General features: G+C 45.7%; 1 protein-coding gene across 3 annotated transcripts in view; it reads left to right on the top strand.

The window, feature by feature from the left end:
- Positions 1–16,374, top strand: part of TLL2 (tolloid like 2) — a 148,045-nt gene that overhangs the window by 25,517 nt on the left and 106,154 nt on the right. For all 3 annotated transcript variants that reach the window (XM_005566084.4, XM_065521206.2, XM_065521205.2), the window contains exon 2: positions 7,931–8,041. In XM_005566084.4, the coding sequence (XP_005566141.3) occupies positions 7,931–8,041 (111 nt within the window). The remainder of the gene's footprint in view (positions 1–7,930; positions 8,042–16,374) is intronic.

Raw genomic sequence — 16,374 nt, 5'->3', positions numbered from 1 at the left:
GGGCTTCCTGTGGGTGCTGCAGAAGGGCCAGGCCACGCCCTCTTGCAGCTGTTGTAGGTAAGGGTTGTCCTAGGCTGGGCACGCAAGCACTAAGTCAGTGCGTCCCAAGGGGATCAAACCTGTAAAAATGTCTCTTAGCTCACTGCATATCACATTGATGTAGGCCATGGCTGGCCACCTCAGTGCCTGCAGGGTGCAGATCTTCCATCTCATATTTGCTGAGTGGGGCATGGTACCAGTTCTGTGCTGAGCACGGATCCACATTATCTCAGTTGATGCTTGCAACAACCCCACGTGGAAGATACTATGACTCTTTATTCTCACTTGGAAGATGAAGAAACTGAGACTCAGAGAGGTGAAGTTATTTGTCTAAGGCTTCCCAGGCAGGACGTGAGCCGGGGGCTATCTGATTAGGTTCTTTTACCGTCAGCCGCTAGGCCCATACAGCACCATATGATGGCTTTCCTTGGCAAGTATAAAATGGGATTTCACAAGTGAAATGTACATAGGAGCCTGTCGTCATGGCGTTTAGACTGGCACAATCTGGGAAGTTGAGTAGATGCTAAGAGCTGAGGGAGCCGCTGGGGGACTGGGAAGAACCCTGGCTTGGGGTCCTGGCTCTGCTGCTTGCTGGCCCTTTGACCCCAAGCAAGTCATTCTCTTTTCTGAGTCTCAGGTTCTTAATCGGTAAAACTGGAACGAGACCAATATAGGTTGATGCAAAAACTAAAAGAAGCGATGCCTATGTACAATCCAGTGTTAACTGTAAAGCATTACAGAAAACGTGATCTCCTCTCCCTCCCCCAACTCCACCTACTCCAACCCCCACCCCTACCCCTGCCAATGCCTGGCGTGTGCTGCCTCATTAAGTGTTAGGTGAGTATAGTAGTGTGATTTAGCCCCCACTGTCTGGTTAATATTGTCTGGTTGAGACCATTTGTCCTAAAGGAATACAGAGAAAGGAAAGAGTGTGTCGGGGTGGGAGGGCAAATACTGATGATGGAAGCTGAGTTGACTTTTGCAGGGTGGGGTCTTCTGGATGAGGACAGGTGGGGGAGGGGGAGAGACAGGAACCAGGAGGAACAAAGTGGAGGTTGGAGTGGCACCACTGTTCACTGAGTGCTTGCCACAGGCCAGGCCTGGCACCGGCTGCTTAACAGACCTCATGTCATTTAATTCGCTCACACTTCTACTAGCTAGGCACCTCTATTTCCAGATGAGGAAACCATGACTCAGAGAGACCAAGTGAGTTACCCGAGGTCACACAGCTCTTCAATGATGGCACTGGGATTGGAACCCCGGTCTTTCTGACTTAAAAATACATGCTTTTAATGAGCCTGCCTCCCCAGGTGAACAATATGAAGACTGCAGGCAGAAAGTGCCTTTGTGGAGGATTCCCCTGCAAGGGAATCAGCCTGGGGCTCCCACCCTTTGGTGTCAGGAGGATACCTGAGCACTGGGCATGAGGAGGTGGAGACCAAGCAGGCTGAGCAGGCCCAGGGGACAGTGTGGGAGGAGTTTCCCAGCAGCCCTTTGACTTTGGGAAGGGGCTGCTGCAGACCGGCCCCCGCTGCTCTGCCTTGCTTGGCCCCTCTGCCATGCTCTGCCTGCCTTCAAACTGCGGTGTGCAGGGGCATTGGACTTCGCAGGGGTGCTGTCTACAGATGGTTCAAGGGAGTGAACTTCTGGGTTCTGAAGCATACATCTAGAATTCTATACTAAGACAGCTGGAGGATGCTGGCACGTGGCCCTTCCTGCACTTCACGGAAGAGAGGCTTACCTGTCACCCATCTGGAATCCCACTGTGTACAAAACCCCCAAGTGTCAAAGGAAAAATGAGAAATGGTTGGTTATAGAGCAGCCTTCTTCGATGAGGAGCCAGAGTATCTTAGACCTGCAGCTCTTCTGTCTCTTCTCATCTATAGGAATTTCTATTAAGGGAAATGCTTGAGGCAGGGGGGAATATTTTGAATTCAGAACAACTGAAGTCAGGTAGTTAATGATAGTGATTCTCTTAAGTATAACTAGAATGCTCCCTGGACCTCTAAATTTTTCAAGCTATGTGGATAAAACCCAGGATTAACATTTTTCTTGTTTTCTTTAGGTTTCAGCATGCTATTCCATAAGGTAGTTAAACCTATTTACCAAACCATATCATGAAACATTGATTCCACATATAGTCAATCCTCATCTTGTAAAATATTTATTATTTTCTTCTCATGAGCAAAATAAGTGTTTAAACTTATCGTGAGAAATCTGAAGTGTCAGGTTAACAAAGGGATATGTAGCTTTTCAAAATGATTTAGGAACACGTGAACACAGAAGTTGGAAGACCACTATATTACTTCCTTGGCTTGGGTGCTTTTCCCAGTGCCTGTTCATCTGTTCCCTTCTCCCACCCTCTTGCTTCTCTCTTTCTTTTCTCAGAAGGTTTGAGAAATATTCCTGATTGCCTCCATTGCCCTTGCCATAATTGACATGGGACACTTTTTCTATGGGGGAAAAGTGGCGCTGCACTGTGGACTGTCTTGTGCCAAATCTTCAGGAAAGTGGGAAGCCGAAGGGCTCAGTGCAGGCAGCTGGAAATCATCTTTGACCTAGCCAACCTGCCCACACATTTCAAGGGAGTTCTAGGTGACAGTCAGAATTCAAGGAATTGTCAGATAGACTGCCTTGTACAAAGTTTGAGTCCCCAAGAAAAGCTTTAAATTGAGAGACATTTATTGCATTCAGTCAACACTTTTTATTTTCTAATTTTTTATTCTAGCCATCCGAATGGCTGTGAAGTGGTACTTCATTGTGGTTCTGATTTGCATTTCCCTAATGACTGATGCTTTTGAGCATCTTTTCATGTGTTGGCCATTTATATCTTTTCCTTACAGGCGTGTTTTTTCAGATCCTTTGCTTATTTTTAATTGGGTTGCCTTTTTGTTGTTGAATTGTAAGAGTTCATTTTATATTCTGGATTCTAGGCTCTTATAAGATATATGACTTGCACAAATTTTCTCCCATTCTGTAAGTTGTCTTTTCACATTCTTGATAATGTCCTCCTTTTATGATAATATCACAATGCACAAAAATTTATAAATTTGATTAAATCTAATTTATTTTTTCTTTTGTTGCTCATGCTTTTGATGTTATATCTACGCCATTGCCAAATCATGAAGATTTATGCCGATGTTTCTTTCTAATAGTTATGGTTTTAGCTCCTACATTTAGGTCATTGATTGATTCACTTTGAGTTAAATTTTGTATATGGTGCGAAGTAGGAATTCGACTTTATTCTTTTGCACATTTGTTTCTTTTAAAAGCCTCTAGTGGCTTGTAACTAAATAAGAAAGGGGGACGGAGAGCTGGGAAACTCCGACCTAGAAATATAAAAATGAGTGCTGTGAGGAGCATGAGTCTCAATTCATAGATTTCACAGTATGGACAGCATGGATGGATGACGTGGGTTTCAAAGTTTCGAAAGTTATATTTGACCTCTGCGGGGAAATCACCTACTATGTGCCAAGTACAGGGAGAAGCGTGAGCCAGTTTATAGATTTTGTAATATGGACAGCTTGGATGGACTACTTGGGTTTCAAATTTCAAGTTATGTTTGATCTCTGCAGGGAAAGCATCAATGTGTCAAGTACAGGGCTTGGTTCTTCATTGCTCCACAAATTTTATTTTTCTTCCTTCAATAGATTACATCTACTGAAGTAAGATTATATCTATTGAAGAAAAAAAGAAAGCCATGGTGCCATGGTATGTGTGTGTGTGTACTTATGGGTATATGATCTCATTTAATTTTCTCAACAGGTTTCCAGAATAGGCAATATTATCTCTATTTATAGATGAATCATTTGTGGCTCAGTGAGGTGGACTAACATGTGCGAGGTTACAGAGCTAATAAGTTTCAGAGCCAGAATATGAATACAGATCATTTTGCCAAGGCTGTATGTGTCAATCATTATAATCTAGATTATGATACAGTAATAAATAATTCCTAAGTATCTGTGCTTTATAACCACAGAAGTTTTTGTCTCATGTTACATGTTCACCCTGGATCATATCATCTTCACTCTGTGTCTCAGCCTGATAGAGCAACCTGTTTCTGGAATATTCTTTGTCTTATGGCTTTGGGAAAAGAGAACATGGCAAACCGTGTGCTGGGTCTTACAGGTTCTGCTTGGAAGTGACACATGTCACTTCCCCTCACTTTCATTAACCAGAAAAAAATTATGGTGGGCCAGGTGCAGTGGCTCATACCTGTAATCCCCGCACTTTGGGAGGCTGAGGCAGGAGGATCACTTGAGGTCAGGAGTTCCAGACCAGCTTGGCCAACATGGTGAAACCCCAACTCTACTAAAAATACAAAAACATTAGCCAGCATGGTGGTGCATGCCTGTAATCCCAGCTACACGGGAGGTAGAGGAATGAGAATCGCTTGAATCTGGGAGGCGGAGATTGCAGTGAGCTGAGATCATGCCACTGCACTCCAGCCTGGGCAACAGAGAGAGACTCCATCTCAAAAAATAAATAAATAAAATAAATCACATGGTGAAGCCTGACATCTGAGAGAGGGGGAAGTATAATTTGTACCCAGGTGAAGCAGCAAAAATGATGAACAATAATAGACTCTGTCACAGGTCTCCTCCCCTCTTGTAACAAATACTTGCTTCCCTTCTCCTCCCGTATATACAACATACTTACCTTTCCCCAAAGTCCGGTCCAGTCATGGTACCAGGCTCCAAGTCCAAGATCTTGTGATCGTCTCTATACTAAGTCAGGATGTGACTCCTCTTCATCCAGAGACTTGTGAACTTTAAAACAATCATATACTTCCCCACCCCACCCCCAAATACATACTCAATATACAATGATAGATAAGGGACAGGATAACTGAAACAAACACTTCCATTTGGAAACAGGAAGATTGGGAGGCACAACAGTCACTGATCCATAACAGTTCTGAAATCAGGCTGGACACATGTTGCGAGGGGCCCCTAGGATGGGGAAGGTTCCTTCATGAGGCCCTGATGCCACCTCCTGCGAGTAGCTCTCCTTTCACTTTCCCTCCGTGGCTTTGAGCTCCACACTCTGGGAGGTCCTGCCCTTCCTTTTCCCTTATTCTTATTGACCACATCTGAAGAGGGCATCAGAGAATATGCCCTTCATGGGGGCAGCTTTTTCAGCCTGTTTCTTTCCCATAGGAGGATGGGGGCCCAAGGGTCATTTTATGTCATTTTAAGTGTCAAACATTGGCAGCCTCTTATAGGCCATGCTAATGACTTTTTTTGGTCCTATGCTTTTCTACAACATTAATCATCTTCTTATCTGTTTGGTTCAGCTGTGTGTGCCATAGCCACATACAATTATTTTCTAAATATGTCTATCTCTCTCCAGACTTAATTATTGCTACCTTGCACTTATGAAGCTTCTGAGAGAAACATATTCTTAGTTTTCTTTATCTGAACAATTCTTTCCCAACTGAAAGGATTTACCAGGTACCATCTTGGTTGGTCCTTGCTACAAGGTTGAATTTTTTTTCTTTAACAGACATCTTGAGTATAATTTACATGCTGTGTAATTCGCTTATCGTAAGTGTACATGTGATTTTAGTAAATTTATAATTGTGTAACCATAGCTACAATCCAGTTCTAGAGCATTTCCAGCAACCTCCAAATTTCTGCATGTTCATTTACAGTCAATCCTTGTCTCTGCCCCCAGTCCTAAGCAATTACAAATATTTCTACTTCTTTTTTTTTTTTTTTTTTGAGATGAAGTCTCGCTCTGTTGCCCAGGCTGGAGTGCAGTGGCGCAATCTCAGCTCACTGCAAGCTCTGCCTCCCGGGTTCATGCCATTTTCCTGCCTCAGCCTCCTGAGTAGCTGGGACAACAGGCGCCCGCCAACACGCCCGGCTAATTTTTTGTATTTTTAGTAGAGACAGGGTTTCACCGTGTTAGCCAGGATGGTCTCGATCTCCTGACCTCGTGATCCGCCCGCCTTGGCCTCCCAAAGTGCTGGGATTACAGGCGTGAGCCCCTGCACCCGGCCAAATATTTCTACTTCTATAAATTAGCCTTTTGTAGACATTTCATATCAAATGAATCATATAACATGCAGTGTTTGGCAACAGTTATTTCATTTCGCATGATGTTTTTGAGATTCATACATGTTGGAGCCTGTGTCTATAGTTTGTTCCTTTTAATTGCTACATAGTTCCGTTGTATAGATATGCCACATTGTGTTTGTCCATTTCAATAGCTAATGGATATTTAAGTTGTTTCAAGATTAGGGCTGTTAGAAAGAAGGCCGCCATAAACATTTGAACATGTCTTTGTATGAACATGTTTTCATTTCTCTTGGGAAGATCTCTAAGAGTTGAATTGCTGGGTCTCATGACAAATTTAAGTTACTTTTTAGAGAACATTCCGGTTTTCTATAAAGGCCTTTCTTGACACTACAACGCTGAATTTTCATCAACCTCTGTTACTTGAGGTTCTCAGCCTTCTGTTTTTCTGTAGTTATGAGAATAGGTTAGCTCTTCCAACTCCCTAAGACCCTGAAGTTTTGGATTCTCTATTCTTTGTCATTCTTACAAAAATTGTCATTTTTTTGAGCCTGTTTCTTTCTTGTAGTGCCTTATCAAACATAGTTAATAACAACCAAGGCACGCTATCAACATTCTTACTCCATGTCTTCATTTGAAACCATAGCACATTCAGTTCATCATCTGCCTTCCGAGTGAAGGCAGGCAACACTTTGACTGAATGCTTCGTCACCGTCACCGCATAACATAGAGATGACTTCCTCTCAGCCTCTGGTAACAGTTTCCTTGACACCCGGCCCAAAGACAATGGATTTCGGTTCCACAACATACTATTTCTGATAGCAATTTCTGTATTAGTGAGGATACAGAGATTGTGTTCCAGTAATGAATGCCCGTGAATCTCAGAAGATTATGAAAACAACATCACACTTGTAATCCCAGTGTTTTGAGAAGCTGAGGCAGGAGAATTATTCGAGACTGCACAACATAGTGAGACCCTGTCTCTACAAAAAAATTTTAAAAATTAGCCAGGCGTGGTGTCCCATGTCTGGAGTCCTAGCTACTCAGGCAGCTGAGGTGGGAGGATTGCTTGAGCCCAGGCTTCCAAGGTTGCAGTGAGCTATGATCGTGACACTGCACTCCAGACTGGGCTACAGAGCAAGACTCTGTCTCTCTTAAAAAAAAAAAAAAAAATCCATCCTCCCCCCTGACAATAAAACAGTGTTTTCATTTTTTAATCTGTGCTACATATCCATCCTGATAAGCCACACTATGCTATACATCATCTTTACTCCAGAACATAGGGTGATCCCCATGAACCCAGATGAACCCCATCTAGAACACTGCTTGTCTTCTGGGACAGGGCAAAGAGGACGCAGTGAATCATGTACTAGATCTTAAAGCATCTGCTCATACTGAATTAGAGCAGGCTGTGTGGCCAATCCTGACACCAATAGGGCAGGGAACTATAATGTTTTCCCAGGGAAGGGCAACAAAAATTATGGACAACAGTATAATTTATCACATTATTCTTTTTCTTCTATATCCTGGGGACCATAAAGAAGAAAGAAGCAGTTGTCTTTTTGTGGTAGTTTTGCTCAGAGCTGCCTAGAGCGAGGACAAGACAGGTGACCTTTCAAAATACCTTGCAGACTAAGGATGTGGATTTTCATGGCGGTTGGCCCAGCCGCAGGGCTCTGATGCACAGAACTAATACCTGCTGTTCCTCTGCCTCCACCAGCCCTATCTCTTTGGCTCAAGGAGAAATTTTATTGGATGGGTTGTCTTTTCCAAAGTTTACTACCCAACACCCAATGCTCTTTGGGGCATTAGTGAATCCATTTTTCTTGACTTCCACCATAAATTCACCCACTTATGTGTTTTCTTCCCAGCTGTCTTTTGGGGAGACATTGCCTTAGATGAAGATGACTTGAAGCTCTTTCACATTGACAAAGTCAGAGACTGGACCAAGCAAACAGTGGGGGCAACTGGACACAGCACAGGTAGGTACTACATCCTCCCTTCTCCTGCCCTGACGGGAGGGACGAGGGACTCCAGCAGGGGGAGATGTGGACCACAAGTCATCGGTATTTGACCTGCTAGTCCAATGCCCCCCTATTTGTGGAAAATCAGAGGAGTCACTTCTCCTCCTCCACTGGAACCAGTGGAGCTGGGGCTTCCAAGTTTGCTGATTCTTCTAAGAAAATCTCCATTTGCCTCTTTATCAGAGGGTTCAGGCTGGAGCTTGGTGTTGGTTCTTAGGACTCTGGCCTCAGGATTCAGCACTTTCCAGATTGGAGAGTCAAGTGAAATGGAAACAGATAACCATAATACCTCATAGCAAGTGTGTGAGAAACCATGAGCAGTGGGAAGACAGAGAGTGAGTGGAGAAGCCTGCCTGGTGTCATGTGAATGGGCACTCGTGTGTGGTGTCTTGAAGGGTGAGGAGTCCTGTGTGGGAGAAAGGGCATTTCAGGTGGAATGAGAGCCTTTTGCAAAGGCAGGAAGTATGAGGGGACTCTATTTGAGGAACAGAGGTAAGGTGCAAGTCACTGGAGGGCAGCCCTTTGGGGTGGGCTGTGGCAGGAGATGCATCTGGAGAAGTTAGCTGGGGTGGACGGTGAAGGGCTTGTCTGTTGAGCTCATGAGCTTGGGCTTTGACCACTGGGCAGTAGGGGTTCTGATGAATAGGAGCATGACTGGCTCATCTTGAAATCAGGGGTGCCTGGGTGGAGGCCCCTCTCCCACTGCTCTTTGCAGCCCACCAGGTGCCGTTGGGGTGCTGGGTTTCTGGCTGGCTGCTTGGGCAGCCTCACTATGCCGATTACAGTGGGGATGGTGCTCGGGGGAGGGTTGTATCAGGCAGTTCCTCTCCCAGGCTGCTCATGTACGTGGTGACATCTAGGAAGATCTCTGGAACCTGGAGGGAGGTAGGTGGGCATGTGCCTGGGGCACCTCCTGCAGTTCATGAGGAACCCGAGCAGCTACAGGGACCTGCCTTCAAAGCTCCCTGCAGGGGTGGGTGGATGAGGGCTGACATTGCCAGGAGGCCACAGGGACCTATCGCCAGTGGCTGGGAGGAAGGTGGAGCAGTTATGTACTTTAGGGTTTCTTTTTGGTGTCTTGTTTCATGAGTGTCATTTCTTAGGATTTTTGAGGTCTTGTATAAGGTTTGAAAGTCTATTCACATTGTAAATGGAGTTTTCAATTATTTTTAATACCAATATATCCAGAACTTTACTTAAACGCTAACCAAGGGAAGCATCTTTGCATAATTCTACCACTCTGTCTAATCACACTTTTCTCCCCAGTTCTTACCTGGAGGCCTAGAGAAGCTGACCTGACTGTAACCTTGTGTGTGTAGTTAAAATATTTTTAAAACATTTTTGATGGTGTTACTTAAAAATAGTGAACTTCACGTATCTCAAACATACAGCATGATGAACTTTTACATATGTACACACCCATGGGACTACCACCCAGACCAAGATAAGGAATATTCCAGACCCCAGAGGCTCCACACACCCCTCCCAGTTAACACGCATCCCAAAGTAGCCACTGGTCTGACCTCTATCACCACAGATTCCTTTTACCTGCATGGAGTCGTACAGTCTGTATTACTCTGTGTCTGGTTTCTTTTAGGTGGCCTGTGACTGAAATTCACTCATGTTGTTGTGTTGCTCTTTTTCATTGTTGTGCAGTATTCTATTGTGTGAACGGACCCTGGTTTATTTGTTCTTCAGTTGACAGACATGTGGGCAGTTTGTGGTTTGGGTTATGATAAATAAAGCTGCTGCTGTCATTCTTAGACATAGTGTTTTGGAGAACACGAGCACTCATTTCCACTGGGCCTGTGCCCAGGAGTGGGGTCGCTGGGTCATAGGGCACACACAGTTCAGCTTTAGTAGGTACTGTTGGAGAGTCCTCCAAAGTGGTTGTACCACTTTAGGCTCTAAGTGGATGCGTACTCATTTAGAAGACAGGAGCGGTGTCTGGGCAGGATCCAGTAAGGCCTTTGAGTCTTGGTCTCCGCGGTTTGGGTCTCACTGAGTTGACGCCTGCCCACCATCAAGAATGCTCAGGGTTGCCTCTCTCAGCTCTCCTGCTGTCCTTGGGGGCCTAAGGTTGGCAGATGGGAGTGAGAGACCCCAAAGAGAGGCGGGGCAGTGGCCAGCCACCACGCCAGCTGCGTGCCTAGCTCCTAGAGGGTTGTGTTGAGGGAAGGCTGCCTGAGGATGCTGCAGTGGAGGAAGCCCAGCAGCCCTGCCTTCTCCCTCATGCCACTTGCTCAAGGTGGACATGACCTAAGAACTCGGAGGCCTGTCTTCTCCCTTCTCTCCTGTGAGCTGATAGAGCTGATAGAGCATGGAGCTTACATCCTGCCTGGATTTAGATCCCCCAGAGTCTGGGCCAGGACCTTGTACCCAGAAGGTGCTGGCCAACATCACCAGAGAGGAGGTGGAGGCAGATGAAGATGGCAGACCCTGGAGCCGTCTCCCAGGGCCTTAGAGATCCAGAGCCTCAGCAGGGCTTTGCTCCCAGAAGGGTGGTGAGAGCGTTGACCGTGGTCACAGGCTTTGGGGTCAGACTGCCTGGGCTTGCATCCTTAAGCTGGGCCTCAGTTTCCCCATCTGTCAAATGCAAACAGCAATAATAGTTACCTCAGAGTAATGCCGTGAGGATGAAAAGAAAGAATATGTGCAAAGTGCTTAGCACAGTGCCTGGCACATAACAAATGCTTATAAATTTCATCTGCTTCCTCCTCATTATTATTAATATTCGCAGAGAGAAGACTGACCTGGGAGGGTTTACGATTAAAGTGGAGAGTGGGGAGCTGGGCATGTCACCCCTGTGGTCCCAGCTACTTGAGAGGCTGAAGCAGGAGGATCACTTGAGCCTGGGAGGTCGAGGCTGCAGTGAGCAATATCACACCACTGCACTCCAGCCTGGGCGACAGAGTGAAACCTTGTCTCTAAAAAAATTAAAATTAAAATTAAAACAAGTGGAGAATGAGGGAAATTTGCTGGGTACGGAGGGAATGTGGGGGCTTAGGAATGAGGCCTTTGAAATACATAATACTTGGTGTTTCCTCCTTCCCAAGCTTGAAACACACTTTTCTAGTGTGTTTTTATGGCAAAGTGATTTTTATCCTGATCATTTTTCTCTGAGGGCCAATAGTACTTTGCATCTACCTAGAATAGTAGGAATAGTTATTTTATCGTCAGAATGGGAATATTTTTTATTGTTTTTGTTGATTAAACTAGTGCTGCTTGTTGTTTAAAAAAAAAAAAGTCCAATAGCTCATAATTGTATAAAGTGGAAAGTGAAAATCCCCTGTTATCTGAGCCCCAAAGATCCCTGGCATTACCAGTTTGCTGGATTCTTTCCAGACTTAATGTGCTCGGGCTGTGTGTGTGCATGTGTGTGTATGTGTGTGTATGTGTGTCTGTGTGTAACATAAAAGGGATTAGGGATTTTACTCAATGTGCTTTGGCGTTGTGTGTGTTTTTTACTTAACACTCTATCACGGACATCTTGTTATGCAGCACGTTGTGGTCTCTCTTATTTTAACGGCAGTAGTGGTCCAATGTGCAACTCTGCCGTGATTTACCTAACTAAGCCCTTATAGATAAATGTGAAGGTTGTTTCCCATTTTTTTTCTGTATTTTTTTTCCTCTTAGAAGAAACGTTTCTATGAATAACTTTCTGCATATATTTTTAAACATTTGTTTTAATTTTAAAAATCTTTAAAAAGGAATCACACCTTTACCCTCTTTTTCTACGTCCAAATGTGTGGGAAGATGTATTTTTAGATGCAAGTTAGTCTCATTTCCAAGCTTTGGTAAGTGCCTCTGTGTATTAGTCTATTTTCACCCTGCTGATAAAGCTGTACCCGAGACTGGGCAATTTACAAAAGAGAGAGGGTTAACTGGACTCACCGTTCCACATGGCTGGGGAGTCCTCATAACATGGCGGAAGGCAAGGAGGAACAAGTCACATCTTGTGTGGATGGGGGCAGGCAAGGAGAGCTTGTGTAGGGAAACTCCCGTTTTTAAAACCGTCAGATCTCGTGAGACCCATTTACCATTGCAAGAACAGCATGGGAAAGACCCGCCCTATAATTCAATCATCTCCCTTTGGGTCCATCCCACAACACTTGGAATTACAGGAGCTACAAGATGAGATTTGGGTGGGGACACAGAGCCAAACTATGATTCTGTTTCTTTTGTTGGAGGGTAGGGAGAGGGCTCAAAGTGAGAGGTCTGAGGTCCCTGGAGGGGGACATGGGGGGAAGGGTCCAGAACCCTGCAGTGCAGCCCCAGAGGCTTCCTTTGCCTGTTTATTCTGTGATCTTGGAACTGCTTTTTCGGCTGCAGAAGGAAACCATGTCAGTTGCCCTAGAGGTGACCTAGGCAGCCTCATTTGCTAGATGTGCCCAAATTTAGTCAGTAGCAGAATCAGGACTAGAATCCAAGTTTCTCAACTCCAAGGTTGCTGTGTCTTCTACTTTACCAACCTGCCCGTCATATTGCCAGCTAGAGGAGCTGAGAACAAGAGTGCAGGTGGTCATTCCTTTGCTGTCACTTGGAAAGCAGGCTGCAGTCTTTCTGTGCCAATGGTGAGCCAAGACCTTATGCTTGGATTGGCTTAAGAGCGCACTTCGGGTACTGCAGTGTCCACAAAAAGTCACTGACAGCTTTGGGATTCACAGCAGGGAGCATGTCTTCTGTTCATTTGGGGCCATGAGCTGTGTCAATTTCATGCCAATTTGTCTCCCTGCCTCTAGTCTCTCTTACTCCATTCAGCTTCTAGCTTATCTTCCTGGCAACCTTGTGACCACTGTAGTGGGTCCTCCCAAAACCCATGTCTACCTGGAACCTCAGAATGTAATCTTATTTGCAAATAGAATCTTTGCAGATCTAATTAGTTAAGGATCTTGAGGTGAGATCATCCTGGATTTAGGGTGGATCCTAAATCCGCTGACTGATGTGCTTATAGGAAAAGAATAGGACACAGAGAGAAGGCCATGTGAAGACAGAGGCAGAGATTGAAGTGATGTAGCCACAAGCCAAGAACACCAGGGTTATCAGGAGCCACCACAAGCTAAGCAGAAACAAAGTTGGATTCTCCCTTCAAGTATTCCGGGAGAATGCTGCCAACACCTGGACTTCAGGCTTCTAGCCTCCAGGATTGTGAGAGAATAGAGTTCTGTTGTAAGCCACCCAGCTATAATTTGTATGGCAGTCCTAGGAAACTAATACAGCTGTGCTCTTTATAACCTTCAATAACTCCCCCTTGCTTATTAGAAACATTCCTTGGTCGGACTCTTAAGACCCTTCATGCTATGTCCACAATCTATCTATCCAACCTCTCTTCCCACTCCTGGTCCTCCAGCCAAATGCAATGATGTGTGCCTGTGCAGGCCCCCAGTTTCCTTCCTGACAGCCTCTGTTCTAGCTGTCCCCTCTGCTCAAAGTCCCCATTCTACACGTAAGGAAATGAAGGCCCCCAGAAAGGCTGGATGACCCATTCAAGCCTCTTTATCCATCTCTACCCAGCTGCATTCGTGACGCCTCTTTACTCTGCACGCCTCCCAGCTTGGGGAGATCGCCTGGGTAGATGGTGCTGTTAAAATTGGCCTCATTTTGTGCTTGGGATGGAGAGAACTGCTCTTTCTCCCCCGTTCTCCGATGGGCCCATTCCCTTGCCATGGGGCTGCTGGAGGATATGGCAGCCGCATTTTGTATGTGTGTGGGGGCAAGGCAGCAAGAATGGATTCTTCAGGGAGAGAAAGTCCTTCTGTGTGCATTTTATTTGCAGTGAGAAGAATGGGAGTCCTGGGCAGGCATTGGCAAGCTGTTCTATGAATGGGGCCCTTGAATTAACATTGCAGAGTTTCCTAAAGCTGCTAATCGGATTAGCTGTGTAGTGAAGGAAGTACTTAGCGGGAGACACACACAGACACGCACACAGGCGCGCACAAACTTTCCGACCCTCTTGCACCCTCTTCGATGGGACAGTGGCCGAACCTGACAGCCCCATTCCTGGGTTCTTAGACACCTCTCCTGTTAGCCACGTGAGATGTGGAGGAGAAGCCTGTGTGACTGATGCTTTCAACTTTGTTTGTTTGTTTGTTCCCTTAAGAGTCCAGGATGTCTGTGTTGGGCAAGTCCATCTTTGCAAATGTACCTGAAGAGGAAATCTGGATCTGATTTCTTGACGTTTGTAATGAGGACTTTGAAAGGGGAAATGGTTTTAATTACTTATTGGCTCGGATGGAAGTTGATGTTTCCCGCCTCATCTATTCTGAGCCACTGGGCCATGTCCATCTCTATTTAAGAAATCAACCTTACTCTAAATCCTCACTTCCTAAACACCTGCCATCTGTGTAGGATGTCTGCATAACCCCAACGGTTTGGGCATCGGGTTCAAGATAATACATTAGCAGGAGAGACTCTGAGACACGTCCCCTCTCTGGGCCCTGTCTCTGAATCATAGGGACGCTTTCTTTTTTTCATTTTATTTTATTTTTTGAGACAGAGTCTCTCTCTGTTGCCCAGGCTGGAATGCAGTGGCATGATCTCAGGTTCAAGTGATTCTCCTGCCTCAGCCTCTCGAGTAGCTGGGATTACAGGCGCCCACCACCATGCCCAGCTAATTTTTGTATTTTTAGTAGAGATGGAGTTTCACCATGTTAGCCAGGCTGGTCTTGAACTCCTGATCTCAAGTGATTCACCCGCCTCAGCCTCCCAAAGTGCTGGGATTATAAGCGTGAGCCACCACGCCCAGCCTTGGATTCTTTCTTTACCCACAGACCCTTTGGTTCCTAGAGTTCCTTTCCGTATGCTGTCCATGACTTTGAGTGGCACACATTACTCTCACCTGGTCTCAGTGTTCCTATCTGATCAGGGGGGCTGATGGAACCACATTCTGACTTCCTTCAAGCCAGTTTGAGCTCTGGATTTGAGTGCTGGTGTTTCAGGCTAAAGAAAAGAGGGGAACCAAAGGCTATCAGGCATTACAGGGCTAAAGGTAGGTATTGAACACCAATGCATGCCCCAGAGAAACCCAATGTCCAGAATCAGAGAACTTGGATTTAGGGTTTCTGGGCTCTGCTTTCCAAGGTTTGAGGCTCTAAAAATAGATCCAACATGTTTCTGTTCCCAAAATATTTTTAACTTTGAATTTTTTTTTTTTGAGACAGGGTTTTGCTCCGTCACTCAGTCTGGGGTGCAGTGGTGCACTGAAGCCTCAACCTCCTGGGTTCCAACCATCCTCTCACCTCAGCCTCCTGAGTAGCTGGAACCACAGGCACATGCCACCGTGCCTGGCTGATTTTTGTATTTTTTGTGGAGACAAGGTGTCATGTTGTTTCCCAGGCTGGTCTTGAACTCCTGGGCTCAAGCAATCCTCCTGCCTCAGCCTCCCAAAGTATTGGGATTATAAGTGTGAACCACTGCACTCGGCCCAACTGTGAGGCTCTTGAGATAACTTATAGATGGGGCTGTGATTTTTCAGCCTCTACCCCTGTGGAAACATTCCCTAAGCTTTGTAGACATGGCTTCATCATTTCACTAGTTTTCTTTGTTGGGGTAGGAGTGCTACTGACTGCCGAGTGTCCAGATGAGAATGGATCAGTGGGGTGCTCCCTGTGATATCCTACAGAAGGGACGATGTCTCGATTTTGTGAATGAATGTCAGGCTGAACTCTTGTTGGGCCAGTTCATTGGATTCAAGTCTGTCTTCTCTCACATCATGCATTGCCAAGTGCCATCTCTGAGAAATCTCAGGGCCTCTGCTGCCAGGGCCACAGGTTTGGAAATCTGGAGAGTCACAGGGGCCCATCAGGGAGCTCTCTTATACATCCCTATCTTTCCACTGTCTCCTCAAAACCTAGGTGAGAAGTGGGTCCAGAGAAGAAGGTCCTGGTGGCTTCTTTTCTCTAAGTATGTTGTGCTTGACATTTTGAGATTCACAGACTCCTTTGAGAATCTGATGAACATTATGAACCTTCTCATAGGTAGACACACACACACACACAGAGACACACACACACAATTGTGCTTGCAATTTTCAGATTGAGATCCATGGATCTCAAGTTACGAAATTCTGACCCCAGTCCTGTCTTTGGTGTGCCTCCCCACTGTTGGAGCTGTGCCCATGGGCCTCAGGACCTTGGAGGGCTGCCGTGCGGTAAGACATGGCTGTCGGAGCCCAGCAGGCCTGAGTTTGCGCCCCTGGCTCTGTACTGATTAGCTGTGGGACTTAGAGCAAATCATTCCTTATTTGTAAGATGGAATAATAATACCTGCGTCACAGCGGGGATTAAATAAGT

This window comes from Macaca fascicularis, chromosome 9 (assembly GCF_037993035.2).
Source record: "Macaca fascicularis isolate 582-1 chromosome 9, T2T-MFA8v1.1".
Lineage (NCBI taxonomy): Eukaryota > Metazoa > Chordata > Mammalia > Primates > Cercopithecidae > Macaca > Macaca fascicularis.
The sequence above is the reverse complement of the archived record's forward strand: the minus strand, read 5'-3'. Positions and strand labels throughout refer to the sequence as shown.